Here is a 13338-nt window from a genome sequence, read left to right as displayed (position 1 = left end):
TCTATTTGTAATTTTTTTACGAGGTACTATAGTATGGTGTTTGTCAACCAACACCAGAGATGTATGAGGACTGATGGTGCAGAGGCCTGTGTAAGGGAATCACCCTTCTCGTTTTTTTAATATGATGCATCTGAACTTGAATTGTTTTGGTTCATGTTCATTTCACATATCATCTGTGTTGATAAGCAAGATAGTTCTTTTTCCATTTTAGATTGTAGTTTTTGGATGGAGACGCCTGAAGAAACTGTTTTCTCATGAAATACCTTTTTTGTATGAAACCTAGTCTTTATGAATTATTCACATCATAGGGGGTAGAGGCTGCCACTGCAACCCTGTGCCTCCAGGTTACTCTTAATGTAACTATACATCACAGATTATATTCCATTGTAGTACATAATCTGTGTTTAAGTCCCCAATGCGCTGTCGGTATGGGGGTATTTGGCTTGAACCATTTTTCATCGTGGAATATTCTGCAGCATAACAATGACTGTGAGGTGCTGTTCTTACCTCAGTCACTGTAGGACACTGAAACTTCTTCTCAGGAGCCAGGGACATGTCACTATCTATTAGAGACCTGAGCTGGTTTGTAACTTCTTGGATGAAACCACCCTTCAGACTGTCCCTTTGTTGAGGGATAAACTGGTGGGTTCTAGAAACCTTACATTGATGATGGTGACATTTGTGGCTGCCTTGATGGCTGGACTGCTCAAATCATCCCATTAAACTGTCTAATCTGCTGTAATGGGCCCACGAAGTTGTTAATTTGAGTTAGATTACAGCTGTGAGGTTGGCAGCTCAGCTCTCATTAGAGAACTCGCATTGGTTACACCTGCTGTCAACGGTTAATCCGGCATGTTGGGTGGTGGAGACATTGATTTACATTTTATTGTGGTGTGGGTTGTTGTTACTGTCATATAAGATAATAACATTGCATGCATCCAGATCAAAACATTGTTTGGCTGTCATCATCACATTTTCAACTTTTATGTGAGAACATACAGATGGAGAAATAAAAAGTGTTGTCATCTGGTAGTTTGGCATGAAAGTAGGCCACACTTGGCATTCACTGCCTGAGTCCAGACAGACACACAGGCACCAGTTCTGACCTGTAAAATGCTGATGGTTCATCCAGGGACCAATGTGGAAAGAACAAATTTACCAGACTGGAGTTAACCATATGTCTGGCTAGGGCTTTAGCAAGAGCTCTACAATTGCAGTGGGTATCGGAGAGATCAAGTGTCTCCTGTTTAGGGAGACAGATCCACTTTTAATGGCGACCAGTGAGGCCTGTATGCAGGATGTATGTGAGGCAGGGGAACCTGAAGTCATCTATCTTTTTGAATCAGCCATAGTTGTAGCTTGGAATGAAGGGACTTTGGGAGACTCCGGGTGATCATAGCTGGCTTCTTGGGTCAGGTCTTGTGCTCAGGGGAACAGTAGAGAGAGTGTGTGGATGGGAGGATGAGGGGAACTAATGGATTTGTGGGATTTTGTTGCCTTGCTTGACATTGCGCTACTGCTCAGCGTACTTGATGTAGAGTGTAATTGGTTGAAGTGATCCCATGCAAGACTTTTTAGACTGGTGCATTAAGGATGGACTTGGAGGAGCTTAACATAAAAAGATGGCTTTAGGTGAGCATGGCCTATACTAAAGACAAGCAGGCCAGACTGGTTCACAATTTAATTCAATCTTCTTAAAACTTGAATTGGGGTGATAAGCCAGTGAAGATTTCTAGAACCCTCACATTTTCATGAGTTTTGTATCAGGAGTTCTTTGTAGAATTTGGGGACAAGTTAGCGCCGAGAGGATGCATTGATCGTTCTTTTCGCATACATCCGAGAGTGTGTGTCTGCCTGGGTTCTTCCTAACCCACCGAACCCCCCTGCCTAAGGACGTGTTTTTGACAAGCATGTCTCCATGGAGATATTGTCTATTTGTTGCGCATCTTCCCTTCTGTACTGTTCATAGATGGTATTGGCCCCTACAGTAAAGCTCCAGGCACATCTAGAGGGACACGTGAGCTCATGGAAACCCAGCTATGTGTGACATGAATGCTCTGTCTAATGCAGTGCTAATGTGAAAATCAGACGGAGGGCTGATCAGACTTTGTCCCTCACCACAGTCTAGGTACTGTCGAGGGAAATGACGAACTCATAGAGAAGTACAGGAGCAATCTTGGGAAGTTTGGTGACATGATCCTGACAAATGTAACTTGGATGTTGTGTACAGGAGGGTGCCTGGAGATAAGTGTTGGGCTGACAGGTCAGTCCTTGGTGCTGAACAGGTGTGCTACTGAGATGATACACAATTCAACAGTAGGTGTAATACTATGTTTTTTTGGAGACAATGGTCAGCATGTCTTCTAAACAAATGAGTCACATTGTTATGTATTACCATGCATAACAACGATACCTCAGAATTGTGTGGCATATTTAGCATGTTTCACGCCTCTACTGTTATGGGACCTTTCATGTAGCAGCCATGAGTTTGCAGACTTGAGCACTACCTCATTCAGTATGCATATGCAGATGTACATGTATTGATAGTAAATTCTGAGGAGATATCAAATAGACTCGACTTCTGATGGCCGGAGGTCCCAAATTGAGGGATATTAATGGACCAATCCATTCTACCAAGACCAAATTGCCGGTAGCACACCATAGATAGACACATCTGTAGTGATACATTACCAGAGAAACAGCCTACAGCACAAAAAGGCAAGGATCAGTCACCAATAGAGCAGAAATATTGGAAATCACACTAGTAACAAAGGAATGAAAGGGTGACATTGATCACATGATTTTGCTTGTGCTTGGAGCCTTGCAGTCTGACATCTGAACCTACCAAGGGTTTGCCATATTGTAGACTATTTATCAAGATTTGACTTGTGTTATATGAAGTGCAGGTTTTCAGTAGCTAATCCTTAAATGATTCATATGAAGAGAAAAATAGCCAAACACCTAAGACCATGAAGGAACATCATGCAGATTGAATAAGTGGTTGTCCTGTTGATAAGTTTGTCAGTGGGAATGATGGGCGAACTGTTTGAGAGAAGACAGCCCACTAAGCTCCCACCTGTTGCAGTCCCTCCTTCATTACATGGTACTTGGGCATGGAGGATGAGAGATTCTGCGGAGTCAGACTGCCTGGTCTCTTTTCTGTGGGGTCACCAAAGGTCATGAGGCTGGCCATTTTTTCTCTCAGTGGGGTTCTCTTCAACCTGGCACTGCTCTTTGTGGGTATTTTTAGGTCAACTATAACAGTGATTCAGTACAAATTTTTTTTTTACTTTTCTTGTTACTATTTAAGTATCATTTCTTTTGATGTTAGTTACGGCATAGCAGAATTGAACCATGATAAGAATTGGAAGGTTTTCAGTCAATGTTGGATCATGATAGACCTGGTCCCAGTGGTTAGGAAAGATTTCATCCAGTTGTTGTCCTTTAAATTTAATGGGCTGACAGTCATAAATATGAGTAATGGTAGGATTTTGTCTATTATTCTGTGACCTTTCATTCTATAGCAAGCTATCTGCAGAGAGATTCTACAGGCCTATTAAGTACCAACATGCAATTTGTATGGGATTTAGAATAAAGACATCTTGCTACATGCCCCTAACTGTAATAATGGCTGTTTCAAATGCGCTGTTTATCCTTTTATGGGATGTTTGGAAGTGATCCAACAAAAGGAAAATGAGGAAAGGACAGTGGCAGTTGTAGAATTATGAATTTTTATTTTACAAACATGTGTTCTTGAAGATCAGAAATCTTAATTTTTATTTATTATTTGCCTACCTGCCTAGGTTTTATAGAAACACACCCGAAGATGTTATGCTGAGTTCATCAAGCATATACATACATCTCATCCTGTAGCTGTGACTTATTGACATCATACCAAAATGACTTCCTGTAATTTGCTTGCAAATATTGGCATTTATTCATAAAGTTGGCTGTTAGTGTTCATAAACTTGGATGAAATATTCATGCATACAAACATGGTTAGGCCAGCCAACATGACAGCACAGGGTGTGGCCTTGTGTTTGAAACATGGGTCTGTGGCCAGCTCCTACCACAGTGTGAGCTTTGCTCAGGCCTGTTAATATTTGCCACCTGTTAGCCTGGGTGTGACTGATGTGTTGTGGCAGGATGATCTATGGAGGGGACCTATCTGTGTCAGGTGTGACTGCTGCAGGCTCCCCCTCTAATACACAGCCTGCAAAATGAGTTATGTTCAATTTTCTGGGCACAGAGCTGCTCCAGGAATGGGAATAAGATGAGGTTTTTCAAGTGAAGGGACATACATCTTAACCTGGTGGCCGATACGACAAGTTGACAGTAAAACTGACATATGGCATGAAGATGATCCTCATATCTTTCTTTTTTTTCCATTACAGGCAAAGGAAATTAAAGGCTGTTACGAGCCCATTTCCTTGGCTACTAAATTTTTCACTACAGTTAGAACTGTTGCTATGTTTGATTGTTATGATCCTGTGTGGCGTTCATGCTGTAATTTGTGCATCTGTAAGCTAGTCCTAATGATTCTATGGGGATTTATCACACCTCTTGCGTCCAGAACTGACGTCAGAACTCTCTATTTCCAGAGGCTGGGTACGTCACCACGCCCATCGTGATGGTACAGGCTGCCATCACTCTGCTGAGGGAGATGAAGAAATTTCCTGCCAAGTGAGTTCAGCCAGTAGAAATGGGTGCATGTATTTATTTATTCATTTATTTCAGCTTTATTACATCATAGTGTAAACGGACAGAGGGAAACAGGATTACCTTTGTGATCCCAGTCCGGGCAGAAACAACAGAATTTATATGGATTATAATGTGTAGCTTGTTGATGACATGGGCACATGCTCGCCTCCTTTGCAAACCTTGTAGGAGCGCTATCATTTATTTAGGGGTTTTGGTGATGTGTGTGTTGATTCATAAATTTCATGAAAATTAGCCCTCCCCCCCACCCCCCTCAAGTAGATGCTGATGGTCCTAGAAAGTCTGTGAAGGATGTTATGCACATGCAGTGATCTTGACCTGTTTTATGAAAACAGCAAGTTTCAGTCATTTCAAAGTGAGAGGCAAAGATATCTATATAATATATGCCATGTAAATAATTTTGACCTATTTCTTTATAAATTGTTATTCATTATAATACTTATTATATTTACAACTCAAAATTCACGTTGTAGTTCCTCTTCTTTTCATTTGTTTCATTAGGATTTATGTTACAATTCCAATTTCTTCTTTCGTAAGTTTTTCTTAGTTTCGATTATATATAATTTTGTAAAAATTCCATTTGTGTAGTTTAGGGGAGGCCCCCGAAAAGCCGTATAGGCTTCTGGCCTCCCCTGCATGTATTCTTTGCTCTATTTATCTTTGTTTTATATTGTACATATGTGAATAAACAATAAACAATAAACAATGTAGGCAGGTGCTGAGTTCCTGCCACAGGAAATTGTGATATGAGATAGGGAAGAGATGATGACTGATACATACCTTATTTGTTTGATATTGAAAAGAAAATTTGCTCAAATACAGGACAAAAATTTTAATGTGCTTTCACTGTATTCTCTGGTCACAACATTTGGTTATCATTTCATTTACAACTTTCCAAATTTCAGCATATTGGTTTCTTAACCCAATTCTCATTCTTGCAACTGTTTTTGTGTTTCCAGAGGATGTGGTCCATACGATTAGGTTAGTTTGGCCTTATGTGAAAAACATGTGATTAATTGTGTAGCTTCCTTGTGACCTTGACATTATTATTTTCAAACACATGGAATAGGACTTGACACTTGACATAGAGTTCATCAAATTTCACCAGTCTTTTAACTTTTGAACATTTGGGCATCATTTCAATGTCAGTGTCAATGGAAAGGACACTTTCAAGACACTCAGAAAGCTTTGAAGTGAAGGAGCCACTGTGATCCCCAAGGAAGTTGGATCGCTTTCTTTAATCCAGGATCTGCCCCTGGTCAATGTCATCAGTCATGGTGATTGCATAAGGATCATTGACTGGAAGTAGGTTAGAAAAGCTGGATAAATCTTCATGGTTGGCAGGCATGTTAACCAGTGCCTACTTACCAGGAGTGGCTTGTTTGAAAACACCATTGGCCAAATGTTGGCTGAAGTCTCCATGGGTCAGGTCAGTATGGAAACCACATGTTGGATTCTCCCTATGTCAGCTGTGGCTGAGCAATGATCCTGAGCCCAGTAGCCACAGATGGTAAACCCTCAGGAATGCTGTGTGGCTCTGGCTTGACCCCATGGAAATGGGGGCTTATCAGCTAAACAACTTTTTCAACATGTTGAGATGGAATAAATAGTCACAGCCCCCACCAAACTGAAAACTATCAGGGTGGGAAAATATTTTGATAGATGATTATGATGAAGGGGAATAGTGAGGGAGGAAAGGAGGAGTATCATATATCACATGACCTGCTATAGAGGACACCTCCATCCCCACACCTGGTCTTAAACTTTACAGGACAGAATGTCCAACAACAGAGATGCAGCGACAGATTCATCTTGGTGATTCAGGTTTTTTTTAGCTGTTATGTAAAAAGGATTGTAATGTAATGAAGGGCTGTCTCCCGAGTCTTCTGACCTCATGTCAGCCAGGTCATAAGTTCTGAAATGAAAATTGTACTCATGGCACAGAGGAGGAAAAGGCAACACCTCTTCAAAGGTAGGGCCTCCTACACCTGTACCAAGTAATCACTCAACTGGATTTGTATGGAAGCCACCACCTGTACATGTATAAGAGAAGTGTCTTATTAGAAACCTGACAAAATTCAGTGTGTCACCTCTTCAGAAGAGAGCTGCATCAAAGTAGGACAAAGTGAAAGTGATTCTGAATTTGCCTCCGCCCGGGCCTTTCGGGGGGGGGGGGGGTGGTGCTTTGTACTATTTTGAAAAAATAAGGGGCATGATTGGCCAGGAGTCAGTCTGTGGGTAGGGTAACATTTTCTAGCCGGCGTAGTTAGTCTGGTAGAGACCAAGTCTGAATGTGGAATGCTGTTACCAGTTTCAAATATCACAGTTCATCTCTCTCCCTATCATGGGGCTACATTGTGCACTTATATTGATTTTAGTACCTGGCCACAGTTTCCAGTGATGGTTCCTGTAAGTAATTTTTATGAAGATATGCGACAGAAAACCATTTGATCCAATCCACAAAATCGTGAGAATCTAAGGTGTCTCCCCTCAGTGCTGATGTGATTTTGGCCATTGTTGTTATGACTTCATGTGGAGGTCAAATGAACCCCAGCTGGCTCAGCCAGGAATGCATCTGGATAAAGTTCCTTTTACTGAAGGAATTTCCACAGAGAGGGCAAAAGGTCACAGAGCGCTGCAACCACCAGCTTCCCAGCAGGCCTTGCTGTTGCTAATCTTAACCTTCTCCCTGCTGCCTAACTCTGTAACAATATAGAATGGGGTGCCAAATGGCTACTTCAGTGTGCTAAAGGTTAATCCTTGGCTTGGGTATAGAATGTCTTTGTTTTGAACTTTTATTACAATTTCATCAACCTTGCAGTTGCATATCTTAACCTTCTCCCTGCTGCCTAACTCTGTAACCAATATAGAATGGGGTGCCAAAGGACTACTTCAGTGTGCTAAAGGTTAATCCTTGGCTTGGGTATAGATTGTCCTCATTCTTTTATTACAACTTTATCAAACTGTGCCACATTTTCTCATAATACACATCTACAAGAAGACTGGCCTAATGGGTGTGTCAGAGTTATATTCCAATATATCTGTCCATAGGCGTTTACTATGTGTAACCCTGGCATTTCTGTCCTGAGCTGCCACACCCACATTCTGAAGCAATAGAATATATGCTTCAGTTATTGCAAATTGACTATGGCTCAGGGTCCAACAATGAGTAATGGCTATGGCAATGTGGCTCCCCTGTTTTCTTGGCAGAGTTCCAGCTTTGTTGGAGGCACAGTGGGGCAGTACATTGTGCTCTGTGTGAAAAGTGCAACATCTCATGCCCTCACACCTTAGGCACCTCCTAACTATCTAAACATGCCAATAGCGCTTGTCAGGTTTGGTAACTAGCTCATCTGATATGGTAAATATATCCTGATTAATGTTGTATTCAATGTTGTTTTAGGTATAATGATGTAATAGTTCATTATAGCTGCCTTGATGCTGAGAAAGAAAAGCTGTGCCCAATGATGTGGTATGCACATGTTGTATGTGTTGCATCACACCAGTTAACTGATCCAGACTGTAGATTTTCCAAAGTAAGGCATTAGGGCTGATAAGGTTAAGGTATATGAGGCCAAATCAGATTCACCTTTCCAAGTGTGTGGCAAAAATGCAGCAGCATCATAACAGGAAGTGATCACATGCACATGCGTGGAATATTCATACCTTAGGTGGAAGAAATATGATGCTTACAAGAAGGTGAAGACACAACAACAACAACAACATTATCAGTACTACAGATAGCGCAATGTAAACAATGTGTTTTCCTTTGTTATGTATCACAAATTCTGTTGGCTTGGATATTTCCAATGTGCAGTTTATTTCTTTGAAGTCTCGACTAAGTACCCAGAGAAATGGCATGATCAGACCCCATCTTCTCCTGTCTACAATGCACCATTTGGCAGTCCATCATCGAAGGTCCTTATGTAGTGTATTCTGTGCCTTCAGTATGTTATCATTTCTGCCTGGTCCTCTCATTTCTGCCAGTTCCCCCATGCGGAACCTTCTTCAAATGTCACCATTTCCACTGGTACAGTGCAATATGACCATGCAGCTATTGAAGTGGTATTTGTATGACATATATAAATGCAGAAGTCTGTGAACCATGTGGAGATCTTATGGAGAAATGCCAGCTTGTCATTTGCACAGTCCTCACTCCCACCTCATGGCTGTGTACATACAGATATACTGCTGAGAAGTCAGTCGGTGTCTGAATTAGGACAGCACTGTCAGGCTGACTCCAGCTGCTGTATGGTTAATGATGCTGCACCCTTTTTTCTGCTTTGAAAGATATTTTCATGCGCTACCGTATGTCGTCTTCTTACTGTGTGAAATATACATAATGTAGTAATAACAACATGACATGTATTCTACTGTTGTGTTGTAGGGGAGGTGTGCTGACTCCTGGCATAGCCTTCAAGGACACCAGCCTGGTGGAGCGGCTGAGTGACAGAGGTGTGATTTTCTCCATCACTGCACCTGCAGCATCCAACTAATGACTGTCCCAAAACACAGCCTCTACCTGCCAATAGTTCATCCTCCACAAATAGCACACAGCATCTCAAATTGCGACACAGGAGGCAGTGGGGGAGACTGTGGGTCCCATGAAGAATTATGGCCTTGCCAGAGATGGAAAACTTTTCATGTATGAATGTCATCATGAAAGATGGGAAGCTGAATCAGATGTACCATTCCTTATATACAATAGGACAGGCATGAAATGTAAGAATAGAGTTTAACATAGTTGGAATCCTATGGAAGAAAGTTACAAATCACAATAAAACACAGGCAACATCCATCCTTGTAGTAATTAAGGTTATAGAAAGTAGAAAACAAAATGAATGCATCATTTTTGGAATGGTAAGGCCGTTCGAACTAGTTTGATATTGTAAATCAAAGTGCTCCAAAGTAATATCTACAGAAAAAAGCTGTATATGATAGAAAGAATCTGCAAAGCAATTCTCACTATTCATGCGGTAGAGAATATATAGAAAACGTAGCACATTGTACCACTTCCAACAGAAGTATGATGGCTTTATTTTGATCTTGATATGATTACATCGTAAAGGGGTGATTGACTTTATATCATTATTAAACAGGATTTCTTGTCCACACATTCCAAAGTAGGTGGGCAACATTTCCTGATACAGTTGTGGGAGAGACGGGGTGTATTTATTTATGGCTTGATTAAAGAGAAGAAATAAATCGCTAATTTCTACATCTGGCATGTGGATTTATGGGGAAAAAAGCTGCTAATCAAGTACTAGTATGTGGAAATAGTAACATGCACGACCACTATTGCTTCCAGTGCATTACTGCTAAGTCCAGGTAGCATATCAATATCTTGTAAACTTGTCACTGGATGGTGCATGATCCTGCCGTAGGACAGGTTTGATGACACAAAGTATGATGACCACTATTACATCTGTTATATGTCATGTTGTTACTGTGTAAAACAAACTTGTAAAACCAGTAGATGACCAGGAGAGCTTGGCCTCAGTGCCTACCAGCTCCATAACTGTTTAAAGGCAAGCTTGTTCCAATCAATCTGTTGTAACCACATGCTGATTTGCAGAGGAGTTGGGTTCTCCAAGCAGATGTGGGTAGGAGATGTACAACCTCAAGTCTTTCTGCTTCACCAGTAGACTGCACCTCTTCCATGACTAAATCTATGGTCAAAAAAAGTTGGCAAGACCTGAGACTCTTATCTCCCCACCCACTGCTTGGAAATCAGGCTTGCTCTGTGGAGATAGCACATGAACATGTTTTAGTTACCAAACTGTGTAGAACTGCTGCTGTAATGTTTGCTGCTCCTGCTGGTAAAGGACTTTCATGAGACTTGAATTGAAGTGTGTGCCAGTCTGGTCTTTTATGGCTTGCTACCTTGATTTGTTTTATTCTAAGGTTTGTAATGGTAATTTATAGTAAAAGTACCATGCATGTTGGCCCAGTCAATGCAGCCCAACACCCCAGTCAAGTCGGTTAGGGTGTTGGGCCAAGTTGACCAGGATGTTGGACCGAGTTGGTCTGATTTAAGCCATGGGCTGTATTGGTAAAGTTCCAAAGTGTCCAGAATCCTCATACACATACATGTGTGGTGCCTGATTCATCACATTAGTCATGCCATTGGTCCAGAGAGGGAAGGAAAATGTAATGGGTTTATATATGATAATTTCTGAAAATGAGTGCAGAGTACAGAGTCTGTTTTTGGCGACGCCTCAGGGGCGAGCCAAATTTTTACTATATTGTGTGCAGATTGCAAGAATTCTAGGAATTGTACAGGAATGTGAAAGTCCATGGGACGATAACTCAAGAATGCCTGGATGTATTGTCTTCATATTTTGTAGGTGGGTAGGTCTGTGGGAGACTTTGCAATGATTGGATTTTGGGCCACCTAGCGACTTTCTATGGTACTGCAGGGGAGCTTTCACTTTTCAAATCTCGTCTTCTGAACATGCTGTAGTCATGATTTTTAAGTGGTGGATAGCTCTTTGTAAGGAAAATATGTCCTGTAGATTTGGACCCCCTAGCGGCTTTTTTTGAACTGCAGGAGCTGATTTTGACTCAAACTTTGAAAGAGAATAACGCAAGAAGGGGATGACGGATCATCATAATTTTTGGTGTGTAGATAGCTTGAGTGATGATTTACATAATCATATGCCTATTATGCAAATCAAAATTTGATTTGCACAATTGATGAGGACAGTTAATAAATCAGCTGAATTCTATTAAAGGACTCTCAAACACTTGACATATGTAACTGAGAAAAAGGTAGATATCGATAGATATTAATTATGCAAATAGTTTCTTAATTTGCATAATAAATGACAAAATGCTATAAATCCATAGTGGTAAATGATGGGGATTTCATTTTTGCACCATTTGGAAGTTAACTAAATGTGGCCACTATTACACACAAATCTTGCATAGAAGGCCTCATTTACATAATTTATAAGGAAATGGTACAATATCTTTTTTTTGTGAAAACAAGATTTTCATACATTGGATAATCTCCAAGCAGATCTTTAGGTTGCATAAAGACCGTATCAAACTGGCAGAGGAAGTACAAGCTCTTTCTTCCAGTTGGATACGGTCTTTGCAATCCATTGGGTCTTTGCAATCCATTGGGTCTGGTTGGAGACAACATTGGACAACTTGTGTTATTTTGGTAGAGAAGGTGATCGACTGATATGATTTATGCGAGGTCCTTATTTGCATGTGGGCTAAAAACGAAAATGTTAACAGAGACCACCGTCGCCATGGCAACATCTTTTTATGTTGCCAATCTTGTTGCTCTTATGGTCACTCATGACTACAGTATTAAAGAATGCTTCATGTGAGCAGTGTATTGGCGATCCTCACAAGATCACATTTGCATCATCACATTCTGACAGCTGTACTTCAAAATGTGATTACATAACATTATTACTGCAAATAATGTGTAAATTGGTTTGTAAATTCTCATGCTTCAAATACTACTGCAGGCTGTGTGTGCATGCATGTGTGCGCACGTGCGTGCACATGGCCGGCTCCACATGATTTCCAATAGCAGGTAGCAGCATGTATATCATGATGCCACTTCAGATTATCTGATGATTCGAGGCAAGAATTTGGTCAAATACCTACCAGTAGTTTAGTTCGGGTACAAAGGACCAAGAAGTCAATTTGTGGCAAATCCAGTTGATGCTGCCTTTTCATAGGAAAACAGCACCCCCTTGCAGCTGGAAGCTAACTGCAGCCAGGGTATTGAAGGGACAGCACCTGTGTGTATGTGGGGTGTGGGGATGGACTGCAATAACATTAGCATAACGAGGGTCTGCATGTGGGGTCCCTGACAACGCTTTATGCTGAATTCAGAAGAACACCCTACATATGCTAAAATGAAGTAAGGCATTTATGCAAAATGTGGTCGCCTCGCCACAAATTATGTGAATAACAATAAGACGACTTTCCTACGAATTATGGACAAATCAAAATAGGCTGCCTTTGTCTTATAGAAAAGAGCATGCAAACTCTCCATAATAAAGTCCTCCTTTAGCTTTCACCAGATGCTCTGCTCTCATCACCCAACTGCACATACATGCAGCTTGTTTGAAATTGAATAGCTCACTTATATTAGTCAACACATCAATCATATGATAATCGAGGATCAAATAACAGCAATTGAGGATCAAACAACATGGTTGATGATAAAAGAATGAGCTGCTGCAGTCAGCAGACAATCTGGGTGGCACTGACTGCATTAATTGTAGTACCATGAATATGAAGAAGCTAATGTGGCACTAGAATTATTGTGAAACTGGGTTATCATTGAAGGTTAATACATACAGTATGATTTGAGGGATTTGCTCAGGTGAGTGAGAGGATGCAGTGAGAGGTGAAAGGATGCTCCTCGTGTACACGAGGATCAATACTTGTGGTGCAGCCAAGTACATGTAAAGGAGAAGTATTGATTTTACTTGCCTGCTGTTTACATTCTTAAACAGAAACTGTAGGTTTCCAATAAATCACTGCTCCCGATGCCTGCCTTTGTTTCCCCAATCAAGGGACTCTTCTCTTGACAGTTGATGGTATCTTTTGTGAAGACAAACTCCTTAATTAATCCCTGTCAAATGTCAG

The 13338-nt window shown here is 41.0% G+C and overlaps 1 protein-coding gene across 3 annotated transcripts in view; it reads left to right on the top strand.

Moving 5' to 3' along the window:
- LOC136433353 (saccharopine dehydrogenase-like oxidoreductase) overlaps window positions 1-10563 on the top strand; it is a 43451-nt gene extending 32888 nt beyond the window's left edge. For 2 of the 3 annotated variants that reach the window (XM_066425483.1, XM_066425482.1), the window contains exons 11-12: window positions 4602-4683; window positions 9107-10563. In XM_066425483.1, coding sequence (XP_066281580.1) covers window positions 4602-4683; window positions 9107-9215 — 191 coding nt within the window. In that variant the 3' untranslated portion in view covers window positions 9216-10563. The remainder of the gene's footprint in view (window positions 1-4601; window positions 4684-9106) is intronic. The other variant, XM_066425484.1, reaches the window with a different exon arrangement.
- The last annotated feature ends 2775 nt before the right edge of the window (window positions 10564-13338 follow it).

The sequence above is a fragment of the Branchiostoma lanceolatum genome, chromosome 4 (assembly GCF_035083965.1).
Source record: "Branchiostoma lanceolatum isolate klBraLanc5 chromosome 4, klBraLanc5.hap2, whole genome shotgun sequence".
NCBI lineage: Eukaryota > Metazoa > Chordata > Leptocardii > Amphioxiformes > Branchiostomatidae > Branchiostoma > Branchiostoma lanceolatum.
Note: the sequence above shows the minus strand (reverse complement) of the source record. Positions and strands in the feature narration are given on the sequence as shown.